This window comes from Rousettus aegyptiacus, unplaced genomic scaffold, assembly GCF_014176215.1.
Source record: "Rousettus aegyptiacus isolate mRouAeg1 unplaced genomic scaffold, mRouAeg1.p scaffold_m13_p_8, whole genome shotgun sequence".
Classification (NCBI taxonomy): Eukaryota; Metazoa; Chordata; class Mammalia; order Chiroptera; family Pteropodidae; genus Rousettus; species Rousettus aegyptiacus.
The window spans coordinates 8,817,980-8,833,248 of record NW_023416311.1 but is presented as its reverse complement, the minus strand read 5'-3'; the positions used below and the strand labels follow the sequence as shown (position 1 = coordinate 8,833,248).

General features: G+C 46.2%; 1 protein-coding gene across 3 annotated transcripts in view; it reads right to left on the bottom strand.

Moving 5' to 3' along the window:
- The window catches only part of TEKT5 (tektin 5), a 45,832-nt gene that overhangs the window by 29,593 nt on the left and 970 nt on the right, over positions 1-15,269 (bottom strand). For 2 of the 3 annotated variants that reach the window (XM_016159671.2, XM_016159670.2), the window contains exons 2-3: positions 11,489-11,536; positions 1,620-2,771 (exon numbers count right to left, since the gene is read on the bottom strand). In XM_016159671.2, the coding sequence (XP_016015157.2) occupies positions 1,620-2,195 (576 nt within the window). In that variant the 5' untranslated portion in view covers positions 2,196-2,771; positions 11,489-11,536. The remainder of the gene's footprint in view (positions 1-1,619; positions 2,772-11,488; positions 11,537-15,269) is intronic. The other variant, XM_036225703.1, reaches the window with a different exon arrangement.

Below are 15,269 nucleotides of genomic sequence, written 5' to 3'. Positions count from 1 at the left end.
CTCTGTCCAGGAAGAGGCACCTGGACTGAGGTGGGAGCCCTGGAGACGGAAAGAAGTGGATGCAACTGGGATGTTCCCAGCCCCTGTGCCAGGGGCCCGTGTGACGGGCAGAGCTGGGTTTTCCAGGCAGGCCAGGGAGTGAGAGGAGAGTGGGGGAGGGGCGCGTGGGTTTGCAACGTTGCCCGGGGTCTCTGAGCAGCAGCCCTGCCCACTCTCATCCCAGGGGAGCAATGTGGGAACACAGGGAAACGGGAGTATCTGCAGCCCGCCCCCCCCACCACAGTGGTCGGAACCTGCGCCATGTCCCAGGGCGTCTGGGGCTGGCCCTCTCCCACAGGAATGTCCACAGTTGACATAGAGCAGACACAGCTGCAGACCTCCAGGCAGGGGGTTCTGAGTCCCCACATGCTCCAGAGGACAGCTGAACATCATCCCATGTGGTCAAGATCAGCAGGAGGCAGATATTGCCGGTTCCTTACCCAAGGTCCAGGACCCAGACAGACACACTCACTGACCCAGACTCCTCTGCAGCCAGGGAGCTCAGATGAGTTCTGGCAAATGGGCTAAAAAATGGTATCACACGACGCGTCTTCTGGAAAACTGGTATTTCCCCATAAAAAGGGAGTGACTCGGTTGGCACATTTGCCCTTTGCCCTACCCTCATCTTCCTGCCTCGAACGAGAATATCGAACGCTCCCTGCAGGGAGGAGCCTGCGATGGAAGATATGAAACCTCCTGCAAACAGCAGGACAATGGCCACAAGCTAAGGACGGCTGAGCAGCAAGACAGGAGCCTGGCTCCCCGGTGGCATCGAGTGGAGGCTGCAGCAGCCTGATCTGCTTCTCTCCAGAATTCTCAATAGGACAGAAAGAGAAATTCCTATTTGGCTGAGCCACTGTAGTCAAATATCTGTCTACACGCAGCCAAAAGCCATGGTCGCCGAACCAAGGCGTGATGGTAACGGGAGACTGCGAGACCAAGGAAGTGTCGAGAATGTTCACATTCGGGTATTTACTCATTTATTCAGCAAATACTTCTTGAGTGCCTACTATGTGCCACGCACTATGACTGTGCTGGGCTGGGAACACATTCAAGACACGGGCCGAGCCAGCAGGCAGACAGCACAGCTGCCACTCACCAAGGACCAGCACAGACCCTCCGGCCTCACAGCCCAGGATCGAAAACGCTGGTGACAAAGCAAACAAAAATCCCTGCCCTCATGGCACCTACATTCTAGCGTGGGGAGCAGAGCGGTAAATAAATAAATATGCAAATTATAGAGGACGTTAGCAGATGTTAAGGGCTTCAGGGAAAAACAAAGCAGTTATTCTGAGTGTGCCCTGTAAAGGCCAGCACACACACGCAGGCACACGCACGCTTGTAAAGTCTCGATGAGACGCTCGTAATTTTGATGCAACCCCAGGGAGAAAAAGAAATGCCATGATCTGACCATCTGAGCTGACTAAGATTATATTTTTTACCTTAAAAACTGATTATAGAGGATGATGCCGCTCAGGCCAACCTGCAGAGTGCCTGTCGCCATGGTCTTCTCTGAAGGGAAGCGTGTGCGGGGCGGCCGCGCAGCGGCCACCACGCCCGCGTCCCCGCCCCACGCTCACCTGCAGCGGGCAGTTCGCCTCCTCGGCCGCGCACTCCAGCCGCTTCTTCACCGTGTCCATGCTGCAGTTCTCGTTCAGAAGCCTCTCCAGCTCGTAGCCGAGCTCAGACTTCCAGAAACCGATGTCCGACAGCCTCTGGCTCAGGTTCCGACAGGTGCCCTGCTGCATCTGCTGTGTCAGCTGGTCCTTGTCCTGCATGAGCCGCATGGAGTCACCCATGAGCCGGCCGGCCCACAGCCGCGAGGCCTCGGCCCCGCGTATCTGCAGCTGGTTGGACTGGTCCCAGTCGTGGGGGCTATAGCGGCAGAAGAGCGCCGAGCGGAGCGCGGGCAGGATGGTGGGCGGCCTCAGGGCGCTGCGGCACGTGGCTTGGTCATCCTGGCAGGTCTGGGTGTTGGAGATCTTGTAGAAGAGGCTGGGTCTCCATGAGTGGAGGTAGCGGTACCCAGGCAGGTAATAGGGCTGGTAACATTCCTGGATTTCTGGGGCGGGCACGGCCGGCGGCAGCGCGGTGTAGTCACAGGTTTTCCTGGGGCTACAGTAATTGGCAGTCTGAGTGGTTCCAAGAAACTCCATCTTCTCCCATCAGCCCCGCACAGGCAAAACTCTGCCCCTGGGGGCCAGGGCACCACGGGCAAGGGAAGGGGCTTCTCTGAGGGACTAGCAGGAACCTCTATGACTCAGCACTGTTGTCATAAAGCCTGGGGGATGGAGCTTTCCTGGGGCCCTTGCTGACTGTCAGGCCAGCTGGAGCCACATTGTCCCAATCGAAACACACAGAAAAAAATCAACAAAGTGAATATGAGTTTCTCAGTCCACAGAGCTGGAGGCATCAAAAAAAAAATGGCATTTGTCTACTTTCCTATAATGATCAAATCTCCCTTTCCAGACCTAACTCCTTCGATGGGAGAAAATTTAATAGTCTGCTCAGTAAACACAACCAGTTCAGGGCCAGTTTGTTCAAGGTTAGTCGTTTTCCTTCTGTCTTTGTCCCCAAGATGGCTCCGAAGTGGTACACCCACATCATGGAATACTACTCAGCAGCCAAAAGGAGTGAACTCGCGGCTCACAAAACAACGCAGGTGAATCTCAAATGTGTTCAGCTACGTGGAAGCAGCAAGACTCTAAAGGCCACATCCTGTGTGATTCCACCTAGATGACATTCCAGAAAAGGCAGATCCATGTGGACAGAAGACAGGTCAGTGGTTTGCCAGGGATGGGGAGCAGCGGGGAAGGCTGACGACAAGGGAGCATGGGAAAGTTTGGAGATGATGATAATACCGTTCTTTATCTGAATGTGGTGGGAGTTTGCACAACTATCTGTATTTGTCAAAACCCATATAACTCTCCATTAGAAAGGGTGGATTCTACTGTATGTAAATTATACCTTGATAAGCCTGGCATTAACAAAGGAGGGAACTGTGAGTTACGAGGCAGAGACCATGTCTATCTGGCTCACCATTAAGTCCCAATACACCACTGAAGGAATGAAAGGGCATCCAGAATGAAAATTTTTATTATTCCAGAAAAAGCATTCACCCCTCTGTTCTATACCGATATATTTATCCCATCAAGAAACTTCCCTCCCTCTTTGTCTCATGGGAGTAGCAACAAAATCTCAAGGTAGAGAACAAGAAGGGTGCTTGATTTGTGGGGTCTTTCCCTTCTTTTAAAATGGGAAAGAGAAGACTGACCCTCGAATAGTCCTTGTGAGCCGAGTGTGATGGTCAGTGGGAATTTTCTCCCCAACAGGCTCAAACCAGAACTGAAAAATAGAGTGGGTAGGAGAGGACGAAGGCGGAGAGAAACAACACTTTTAAGCACCTTCCTTAGACCTTACGCTTTACATATACTTCTTTATTCAATTCCACAGTGAGCCAAAAAGAAACCTTGACAGGCCCATCTCAGGGTGAGGAGAGAAAACAGGGTGGGATCTGGACCTCCCTGCGCCTGCAACTCCACCTTGCAGGACCCTTGGAGATGAGACACCCCACATGTGGAGTGTCTGCACATCGAGGGCAGCCGAGAAATGGACCAAAAGGATTCTAAACACTAAATGTTCACGGTAAAAATAATGCGAGCAATATCTAAGGGCATATGGTAAAAAAAACTTAGATTTTCTCAACACCCCTAGCTACTTTCGGTCTCCTCAGCTATAACTAATATTGTCAGATTTGGGTATTTTTTCAGACATTCTGTGCATACACAATGCATGCATAAATCTAAATCTTTTTTTTTAAACATAAATGGTAAATGCCGCATACACCATTTCTCATATAACCATAATTCTGGACAGCATTTCATTTTGGTACATAAATCTCTTTCTTTTAGTAGCTGTGTGGCCCTCCATTACATGGAGGTGCCATTATTTATTTGACCATTCTCTCTAACTGGGCATCTGAGGTGTATGTAATCCTTCTTTTGCTGTTAAAAACATTGTTTCAATAACTGTCCTTCCACATGCATTTCCTCACTTAAAGTCAAGTTAACAGAGGTAGTTTTCACACCGTGCAATTTACCCTCTCGGCACACGGTCTCACGAGTTCTGACAGACACACAGACGCCGCCACCATCACCAAGACGAAAACATCACGATCAGCTGGGAGGTTACTCTGTGCTCCTTCCTCTGCCCCCAGCCCAGGCCACTGCCAACGGACACTCTGTCCCCACAGAATGCCATATAAACAGGATGATGTAGCATGCAGGTTAACACACCCAGCCTCTCCCTAAGCTTAATGCTAGATGCAAACAGTACCCTTCCGCATACATTACTTGGCATGTCTGAGCATAACTTATAGAAGTTACGAGATGGAAGCACATGTATGTTTTGCCTTGAAAGCTCTCCCCCTCCTGGGGGCCTTCGGGTACATATTTTATTACTAGATACATTTTTATGTGCATGTATATTGTCCTGAAGTTTTCCCCATCCTGTGGGTCTTTGGCAGGAAAGGCCAGGGCTGTCCTTGGACCCTGGTGATGGCTTCCAATTCAGACACTAAGGGACAGTAGTTAGGGGTGGCCATGCCTGCCTGTTTGCCTTGGCCAGGAGCCTACGGCTATAGGTGTGGGGGGCTCAGACATGAACATCAAGGCCCCCTGCCTGGTGTCAGCTACAGGGCTGCTGTGAAATGGGAAGGGGCCTGAGAAAAGTCCAGAGGCTGGTAAAATAAGTCCCTTGGTGACTCCCAGCATGGACAGCTTGAAGCCGGCTGGAAACACCTGTGGCCTCGCTCACCTGTGCTCAGGTCGCTTGCCTGAATGATCTGGGGAAATGAGCGAGGACAAACCCCATTAAAAGTCAGTCCGCCACAAAGTGAAACTGTCGCCAGAGCAACCAGCCAGTCTGCCCTCCAGCCCTGTGGGGCTCTGGCCTGATCTTCCTTAGTAAGGTAGGGCTCTCTGAAGAAAAGGACGGATCTCAAAGTCCGGATGTTTGACTATGGCCGACATAAGGAGCATCCAAACCTGTAGAGAATTTTTATAAGATTTTATGTGCGCCAAACTGACGACATTGCTGGCAAGCAAGGCATCAAATGCTCTGGAGAATGACAATTTTGTAGTTTCTTTTACACGTTTGGAATTAGGGAGGGAAGATAAGGAAGAGGACAGGAAGAGGGGAGAAAGCAAGGCGGGGATAGGATTACAGGGCAGTTAACAAGACTATGTGCTCTCTTGAGGGGGGTTGTGTTTCATAGGGGTCTGAAAAAGAGGGCAATTCTGGCATATCAAAGGTGTGTTAACCTAGATGCACAGGAGCAATGCACAAGTCTTGCTTAAGACAAAGATAAACCTTTCGCTAAAGAAGTTACAGGCCTGGGGCGTGACCACCCACCATGACCAGTTTGGAATTTCTGATCAGATCACCCTGTGAGGTTCCTTTCAGTTAGCTTTATCATAATGCACATTTTTCATCCAAACTATACACACACACACACACACACGTATATATTTTTTCACACATGCATATATATATATGTACCATCACACATGCATATGTATATGCACATACATATCTATATATATATGATATATACACATAAATGTATATATGACTCATGCATTTTTTTCCTGCTATAAAGAAAGAGAAGACAACTCCGCGTCAAGGGTGGAAAGCTGGGGAGAGGGCTAATACGAACGAATCTGTTTTCTCAGACTTGTTAAGTACTTGTCCTTCCACTTCAGCCTGTTTACAAAAATGTCAGTTGCCGGGTGACCATCGGTTGCGGGGCTCCTGTGGCCAGGAGGGCTGCACGTAAGGAATCTGGTTAATGCTGTCCAGGCAGAGGGGGCCTTTCCCTCAAGTGGAGTCCCAGCAGAAAATGGGGGGGGGGGGGGTGGGGATCACCGTGTTGTCCTCAGAGGAAAACAAAGGAAGTTGTGAGAATCAAGGTTCTTAGCACACAGCAGGTGTTCAATGATTGTTACTGGTACCATTGTTGTTATTATACTAGACTTTGCCACATTCTTTCATTTTTATCCTTGGATAACACTTGGAGGTGGGCGGGCATTGCTCACTCCCTCATTTTACTGGGGAGGTTCAGAGGGGTGACTTTGTTTGCCCAAGGGCACACAGCCACTCTCCGGAAATGGCTTGGGAAACACCCTCTCTGTTTTAGCGGGATAAAGGAAAGCCAGGTAAAAATCCCAAATGTACTTCCAATGGGGCTGGTAGGGGGCTCAGAGAACGGCTCAGTAAGGTTGAGTTTCTATTTTTCCCCAACATTATAAACAATTTTTAAAATGCAGTGGTTTTCAAACACATTCTCTGATGTAGAAGGTTGTCTTCAAATAAACTCTCCTCTAGAAGCAAGGGGCATGACACAAGGAGCCCCAAGGTGCCCTGGCTGGAGGGAGCAGAGGTGGGGGGCCCTTGCCTGTGAGTTCCTAGGGCTCCATGGAGCTCAGCGGGAGGGAGCCCCTGATTTAGTCTACCCTCTCCCCATTTCATAAGTGAAGTTACCTAGCCAGGAACTGGAAATCCGGACTCCACGTCCAGATTTTCTGAGGTCAGTCTAAACGTTAGAGGTATGGTTTCACAGTTATAATAACTGAAAGGCTTTCGTTTAAATTTGGAATCATGTGCTGTGGGTGAATTAGTATCCTATGGCTGCTGTCACAAAGCACCACAAGTTAGTGTCTTAAAACGACACAGACGTATTCTTAAGAGAGACATAGGGGGCTCAAATCAAGGCGCGGGCAGGGCTGGTTCCTTCTGGAGGCTCCGGCGGGCCAATCCATTCTCTCACCTTTCCATTTCCAGGCAGCTGGCCAATGTTGGCTGGAGGGCCCTGCCTCCATCTGCAAATGTGGCAGTGCAGCGCCTTCTCTGATCCTCCTGCCTCCTCCTTATAGGACCCTTCGGATCACAGGAATCACAGGAGACCCACCCAGATAATCCAGGATAACACCCTGTCCGGAGATCCTTAACTTAGTCACACTCGCAAAGCCCCCTTTGCCATGTGAGGTGACCTATTCACAGGTTCCAGACATTAGGATGCGGACATCTCTTGGGGACAGTTATTCAGTCCATCACAGTGCGCAATATGAAAGGACGCCGGGCGATAAGAAAGTCAGGCATGAGTACTATGCTGTGGATTGTTCCAAATCGGAAGAGACTCAGTGGTTTGAGGGGACAAATTGGAGCATCTCCTAAACCACTGCTTTCCCCAAGGTTTCCTTCATTTACAATGCATTTATTTTAAGTCTTTAAGAGCAATACTCTGTCTTACAAAGACTTAAGTTCGCATCTAGTCCTCCTGATCTGTGCCTCTCACGTGTTAATGTGCTGCTCTCAACTGACCTGGGGAGCATGCGAAAATGTAGCCTCTGACTGAGAAGGGCTGGGAGTCACCGGAGATAGTGCATGTCTTACAAGCTCCCACGTGAGGCTGGTCATGCCCTGCCTGGAGGAGTAGCAAGGCCCTGAGGTACGTTCTACGAGGGAAAGGACCATGTTTGATTTTCCTCATCACTGTATCCACAGTACTGAGCAGAGTGCCTGGAACACAGTAGGTGCACAATTTGGGTTTGCCGAATGAATGAAAAAATGGATGGATGGATGAATGGATGGATGGATGGATGAAGTAATAGAACTTCAAATGCCATTAAACGAGAAAGATAAATCGAAAACAGTTGGCCACAGCTCAACTAAAGAGGAATAATAAAACCTGACAACTCAGTCCAGAAAACTAAAGGAATCAACTTCTAAAAATTCAGAAAATGAATATACTAAAAGCATGGCCCTTCGAGTACATAATCTTTGTATTTGTCAATTGTATCAAAACTAAAAAACTAACCAGGAACATAATCATCCTGGAAATGTTGTAGAGAGGAGGGTTTTGAAAGAATCACCTGCTCTGGGTGTCAAATCTACTAGGCACATTACTGCTCGGAGGCCCCTCCTCCGCCACTGCAGGACTTTATTCCATGCTGACAGAATGCACATCCTCTATCTGACATCTTGGTGGGAAGTGGGGCAGGGGAGGCTGGGGAGATGGGAGGCCTGACTGACCTCCTCTCCCAGCTCTGCCTCCCACACTGGGAGCTCCAGCCGGCACTGCACTGACCCTATTGTACTGCAGTCTCTGCCTGCAGGGAAGATAGAGATGTAGCTGCCAGACTTCCGTGGCCGTGAAGGGCCGGCTCTACGGCCGTGACTTCAATGCGAAACCCATCGGTCTGCAGGAGAGAGGCACGGAGACCGTCTTAGGTGACACCAGAGCAGCGCTACTGAAGAACTTTCTTGGCAGCGATGAAACTGACTCAAGTCAGCAAGCGTTCCTTGGGTGCCCCCTGTGGGTGGCAGGAATCTTTCACCTGTGCCCTCCCGGAAGCCAAAGCTGTGACTGGAGGTGGCTCCAAGCAGTGCTTAGAAAACCAGCAAAACAGGGACATATGTAGGAGTGACAGAGAAAATCCAGAAGAAAACTGCCTTCAATTTAGCATCCATGTCAGTTTGTATTATTCAAAAACAAATTGTACTTTACAATAAAGCATTTTTTTTCTCTCTTTGACTTTCAGAAGCTATCTTTTTGGTGCTTAGAGCACTGGTCTTGGCTGGTATCCAATGACTCGGCAACGTTTCTGGAACTCTCCCTGCAGATGCTTACATGCATGTGGGCTAAGATGCATGCACATCTGTGTTCACCGCCATATTGGTTGTAGCAGTGCAAAAAAGTAGAACTATGCAAATGTCCCTCAGTACTGGCTAGCTAAATAAAATATACGACATCTATTCTATGGGACACTCTGCAGCATAAAAAAAGAACCAGACCTGTACTTGCTGATAAGAAAAGTTTCTAAGATATACGTGAAGAAAGCAAGATATAAAACAGTTTAGATGGTATGCTACCACTCACGCAGATACGTGTGTAAGTGTATACAGTGGTCCCTCGGCATCCGCGGGGGGTTGGTTCCGGGCCCCGCTTCAGACCCTAAAAATAGTATTCAAGCCCCTCACATAAAATGGCATAGTATTTGCATATAACTTATGTACATCCTCCCATATACTTTGAAATCACCTCTAGAGTAGTTATAATACCTACTACAATGTAAAAGCTACATAAATAGTTGTTATGCCGCTATTGTTTAGGAAACAATGACATGAGGGAAAAATCTATACATATTCAGTATAGACACAACCATCAGAGGTTTAACTCCATAGTACACGTCAGCAAGAATGGAACTTTTTTTCCGAATATTTTCAATCCATGGCTGGTTGAGTCCTCAGATGTGGAACCCGGTGGATTCAGGGGGCCGACTGTACACACTACACTTCTGGATGGACACACAGGAACCAGAGCCAGAGTGATTAGCTCTGGGTGAGGGCAGGAGCGGAAAGGGGGGCGCAGAGGGAGACTTGCTTTATGCTTAAGCTTTCCATACTGATACGTACAGAATTTCATTTCTTAGTACATATGTATAGCAATATCTAGCATATATAGTGTAATATGTAATACAAATATATAACCTAATAGGACTTCTGCTTCTGGATGATAGGGATTGTCTATACCCTCCCAACTGAAACAACTCAAAAAACACTGAAAATATATAAAACGATGATTTTCAAGACACTGGACATCAGACCATGAAGGACAGTGACCCCTGAGAGATGAGAAACAGATGAGGTGAGTCCCATGGTCGCCCCAGCTCACCGCCTGGCAGTTCCTAGGCCATGGCACAGAGATGGGGCGCTGCTTCACTTAAGGAGACAGAGCCGGGCAGGTGTGACACCCACGTGGCCAGAGTCTGAAAGATGCAGGGAAGAGGAGCAAGCTACCTAGTGAGAGCTCTGGAGATTTGTGCACGGGTCCCATCAGCCCAGCATGATGGGTGCCCGATTGTGAAGCAAACACCTGGGCTGGGGAAAGACCCCACCCCACAGAAGGATTAGCAGGAACAACCCCTGTGCTCCCACGAAGCTGGGAGCAGTCCCCCGTCCCGCCAGCCACGGCAGAGACCTTTGCACTTTGCGCAGCATCGAGTCATATACCCAGAAGGGTTTTGCCTCAATTAGGGGAACAGTAGCCCCAGACTTAACGCCACACTCATCCTGCCCAACAAAGCTGAAAAAGCAAGATCCTAAAAGATAAAAATGTTTCCAGTCCATTAACCATATCCCCGCGAAAAGAAAAAAAAGATCAAGAATATTTGTAAAAATACAAAAATTTTCGGCACTCAAGTAAAATTCACAATGTCTGGCATCCAATAAAAATGATCAGGCATGCAAAGAACAGGAAAATACAACCCATAATGGGGGGAGGGGGCAGTGCAGGGATCAAGCAACTGAAACTGAACCAGAAATGACACAGAACAGAATTGGTAGACACGGACATCTAGAAAGTTATTACAACTGCATTCTATGTGTTCAAGAGGCTAGAGGAAAACACTGGACATATTAAGTGGAGACATGAAAGATTCTCTCTCTCTCACACACACACACACACACACACACTCCTGAACCAAACTTGCAGAGATGAAAACTACACGAGATGGGTTTAAAGACGACATGTCGTAGTCAGCCCAGGCTGCCATAACAAAGCACCACAGACGGGTGGCTTATCAACAACAGAAATCCTCTTCTCACAGTTCTGGAGGCTGGAAGTCCCAGATCAAGGGTGACAGCATGGTTGGGTTCTAGTGAGGTCTCTCTTGCTGGCTTATAGACAGCCACCTTTCTTTGTGGCCTCAAATGGCCTTCCTCGCCAGGAGAGACAGCAAGCTCTCTGGTGTCTCTCCTTATAAGGGCACTGATCCCATGGTCACACCCCACCCTCATGACCTCACCTAACCCTAACCACCTCCCTAAAGCCCACCCCCAGTACCATCACTTGGAGGTTTGGGCTTCAACACATGAATTTGGGGGCAGGGTGGGGCAGAGTGGGGAGGGGGGACCCTTTCAGACCATAACAAGGCAGATTACACTTTGCAGAGAAAAAGATCAGTGAAGTTGAAGACATTGAAGACATAGCAATAGAAAGTATCCAAAATGAAACAGACAGAAAAAAGACTGAAAAAACAATTATAAATATTGCTGAGAGAAATTTAAAAGGACCTAGAAAGATATGTCATGTGTGTGAACTGGAAGACTTCTATGGTCAAGATATCAGCTCTCCCCAAAATGAAGGTTAGATGTAATGCAAACCTAATCAAAATCCCAACAGGCTCTTTTGGGGTAGAAATTAATAAACTGACTCTAAAATTCATATGGAAATTCAAAGGTCCTAGAAGCAAAAATCAATTTTGAAAAGAAAAACAAAGTTGTAGGATTCAGACATTATGACTTCACGACTTATTATAAAGCTACTGTTTGGTACTGGCATAAATATAGACAAAGATCAATGGAACAGAAAAAAAATCCAGAAACGTACCTGTATATTCATGGTCACCTGGTTTTCAACAAAGGCGCATAGTTATTTCTGTGGAGAAATGACAGTCTTTTCAACAAATGGTGCTGGACTAATGGGACATCCATATATAAAAAAATGAATTTCAACCCACATCTTGCATCGTATATAAAAAAAATGACATACGAAAATTAACTTCAGATTGGTCATAGACCTAAATTTAAGTCTAAAGCTATAAAGATTCTAAAAGGAAACATAGCAGAAAATCTTTGTTAGGCAAAGATTTCGATAGGATATCAAAAACACAACATGTAAAAGAACAAAACTGATAAATTAGACCTCATCAAAATTAAGAATGGCTCTTCAAAACACATTCTTAAGAGAATGAAAAGGCAAGCCAAACTAGAATATATTTACCTAACATACAATTGATAAAAGATTTGTATCCAGAACATATTTTCCAAACTCGATAATAAAATAAACAACCAAAGAAATCTTTTTTAAATGACTTACAATTTGAAAAGACAATTCAGGAAAGAAGATAGGCTGATGGCAAATGAGCATACGAAAAGAAGTTCGACATAATTACTAAGTAGGGAAACGCAAAGTAAAACCACATTACCAGTATGCACCTATTAGACTGTCAGGGACCCAAAGGCCTGGCCGAAGCCGCTGGTGGCAGAGCCCCTGCAGCAGCCAGCCAAACCCCACATCCACAGCAGGGGGAGCACGACCACTTTGGCAAACAGTTTGGCAGTTTCTCACCATCTCACTCCTAGGCATTTAGTCCAGGGAAATGAAAATGCATGTCATTACAAAGACTCATCCAGCGATATTTACAGCCGCTTTCTTTGTGAATTCCCCAAACTGGAAGCCATCTAAAAGTCCGTCCGCAGGCAAATGGATGAACAAGTTGTGGTATAACACGACAACGAAATACTATGCAGCAACCAGAGGAAATAAACTTCACACGTGCGACGTCATGGACGGATATAAAATAAATACACTGAGTGAAGGAAGCCAGGTGAAAAGGAGCACATGCGGTAAGTTTCCATTTCTATAACATTCTAGAAAATCCAAGCCAATCTATAAAGACAAGAAACATCATGGATTGCCTGAGAACGGTGCCGGGAAAGTTTGCAAAGGTCACGAGGAAGCTCTGTGGGGTGACACGTGTGTTCACAATCTTGATTGTGGTGATGGTGTCAATAAAGCTATGTAAGAAACAAACTAATAATTGCAAACAGCTATACAGGGCTCAAATGAGCCAGGCACTTAAAAAACGGCTTTACTCAATATTAACTTATTTAATCCTCCCATCAATAACCTTTTGAGGCAGTTAATATTACTGCCATTTTACAGAGGATTAAACTGAGTTACGAAGAAAAGATGGAAAGCTGGTCAAAGACAAAGAGCTGAGACTTGAACGCAGACACCTGGTGTTCTTAACCAACATTAGTTTCTTTGTATATAGTGTTATTTTTCGACTCGATTACACATTAAGTGCCTGCGGTGTACATAGATAGTTCTTTTTTAGTTATTTTTGCTGGATTCAAAAGAAGAGATAGAAAATTCTCTATTCTTAAACTTAAAATATACCCCCCCCCACACACACACACATTTGCTACTTGTTCATATGTAAGGAAAGAGTGCCATCTATTGGTAAAATTCAGAATCACATGTGCTTCCTCTTTTCACTATCTGCAGGTGTTTAAAATGCTCCTGTGTTGCTGAATCAGCATTTAAATTTTTAACAGGTTCGACCTAGGTGCTTGTCTTGTTTCATCTGCTAATCTGCATGTGATTTGGGGCAACTTTCCCTGTCTAGGCCTCAGTTCCCCCATCTGTAAATAAGGATGCAGGGTCTCATCTCTGTAACAGCCACTATACAACTGTACAGGTGGACCTCACTTTATTGAACTTCGCTTTATTGCCTTGACAGGTATTGTATTTTTTACTAATTGAAGGCAAGACCCTCCACAAGCAAAAGGATCGTGATGCTTTATTTCAATTCTCGCTTTATTACAGTGGTCTGGAACTGAACCGGCAATGTCTCCAAGGTGTGCCTGTATTACAGCTTTGCTCTCTGGATTTTCTGTGCTTGGTGCTTTGCATGAATTAAATTATTTTATTTCCACAAGAACCTCATGGAACAAGGGCTTTTATTATCCCCTTTTTACAGGCTGGCAAAAATAAAAATAAAAAATAAAGGCTGGAGATATGAGGTGACCTGCCCAATGTTTTCAGCTCCAAATGACTGGAGTCTGGATTTGAACACGTGTTGTCTGACTTCAGAGCATGAGGTATAAACGCCTGTGTAATCTGCCCTGAGTTTTTGAAACTTGCTGTAATATTGTGCTTTATGATGAGAAATATATTTGGGGGCATCTCCCCGCCATTCCTGAAACAGAGCTCCTAAATCCTTGGAATTTCTTCAGTGTTGATGAGTGATAAAGGTGTTTCTTGTTATGTTAATGAGGTAACTTTTGGATCTGACTTAAGAATGGGGCTGGTTGCCACGGGAGCCAACCAAGTGATTGAAGGGTTAGAACAATCAGTCCCACCCAACCCTGATCTCTGGGGAGGGCAGAGGACTTGAGGTTTGAACCAATCACCAATGGCCAATCATTTAATCCACCAGGCCTGTGTAATGAAGCCTCCATAGAAACCCAAAGGATGGAGTTCAGAGAGCCTCCCGGTTGGTGAATATATGAAGATGCTGAGAGGGTGGCCCGTTTATAGAGAGAATGTGAAAGTTCCACGCCCTTTCCCCATACCTTGCCCTGTGTATCTCTTCCATCTGAGTAATATCCTCTTATAATAAACCAGTAATCTAATAAGTAAAATGTTTCTGAATTCTGTGAGCTGCATTAGTAAAATAATTGAACCCAAACAAGGAGGAGGTCATGGGAACCTCCGACTTATAGCTAGCCTGTCAGAAGCACAGGTAACAACCTGGACTCACAAATGATGCCTGAAGGCCAAGGAGGGATTCTTGGAACCCCTCAATCTATAGCTAGTTAGTCAGAATCACAAAGGACAACCTGGGCTTTCAACTGGTGTCTGAAGTGGGGGTGGGGGGAGCAATCTCTTGGGACCTGACGCTATCTCTGAGTAAATAATGTCAGAATTGAGTTGAGCTGTGGGACACCCAACTGGGTTCCTTGGAGATATGGCTGTAGTAAGAAAAGTAGGCAAGCCTGGAATATCTTATTGTGTCAGAAAGTACGAAAAATGCTCAAAGAAGTTGGATTGTTGTCCAAAACACAGGAGTTGGCTTGAAGAGGCTTTACTGGCCAATTCTGCATGGAGGGGGTAAACGGTGACCAGGAAGAATAATGATTATTATAAAAAAGAATTTTAAAAATTCACAAATCCATAGTGATTTTCAAAAAAGTGTGTGGGAGGGTGAGCTCCTATTTACAGAGGGATGCCAGTTAGTAAACAGAGATAATGGGTAATGATAAGAGTTGAGAAAAACACAATTTTGCAAACACTGAAATAACTAATTCAGGCAAGAATGATGCTAAAACCACTGAATGAAAGGTTGATGTACATGATCTCAACGAATCACCCGAGACTTTGTTAATTACAAATGGAAAAGAGTACCAGTCATTGGTGAAACAGGGCAGCCATCATGTTTGCCAAGTGATCAAGCGTTACTTATCAATGTTAAAAACAAGACAACAGGCCCCAAATGGAGTCGCTTATGATAAGCCCCATACTACCACCAAGATTTAATTACAGTTTTGGCCTCTCCCAGAAATGGCATCTTAAACCAGTCAATCAGAAATCACCTGGTCAG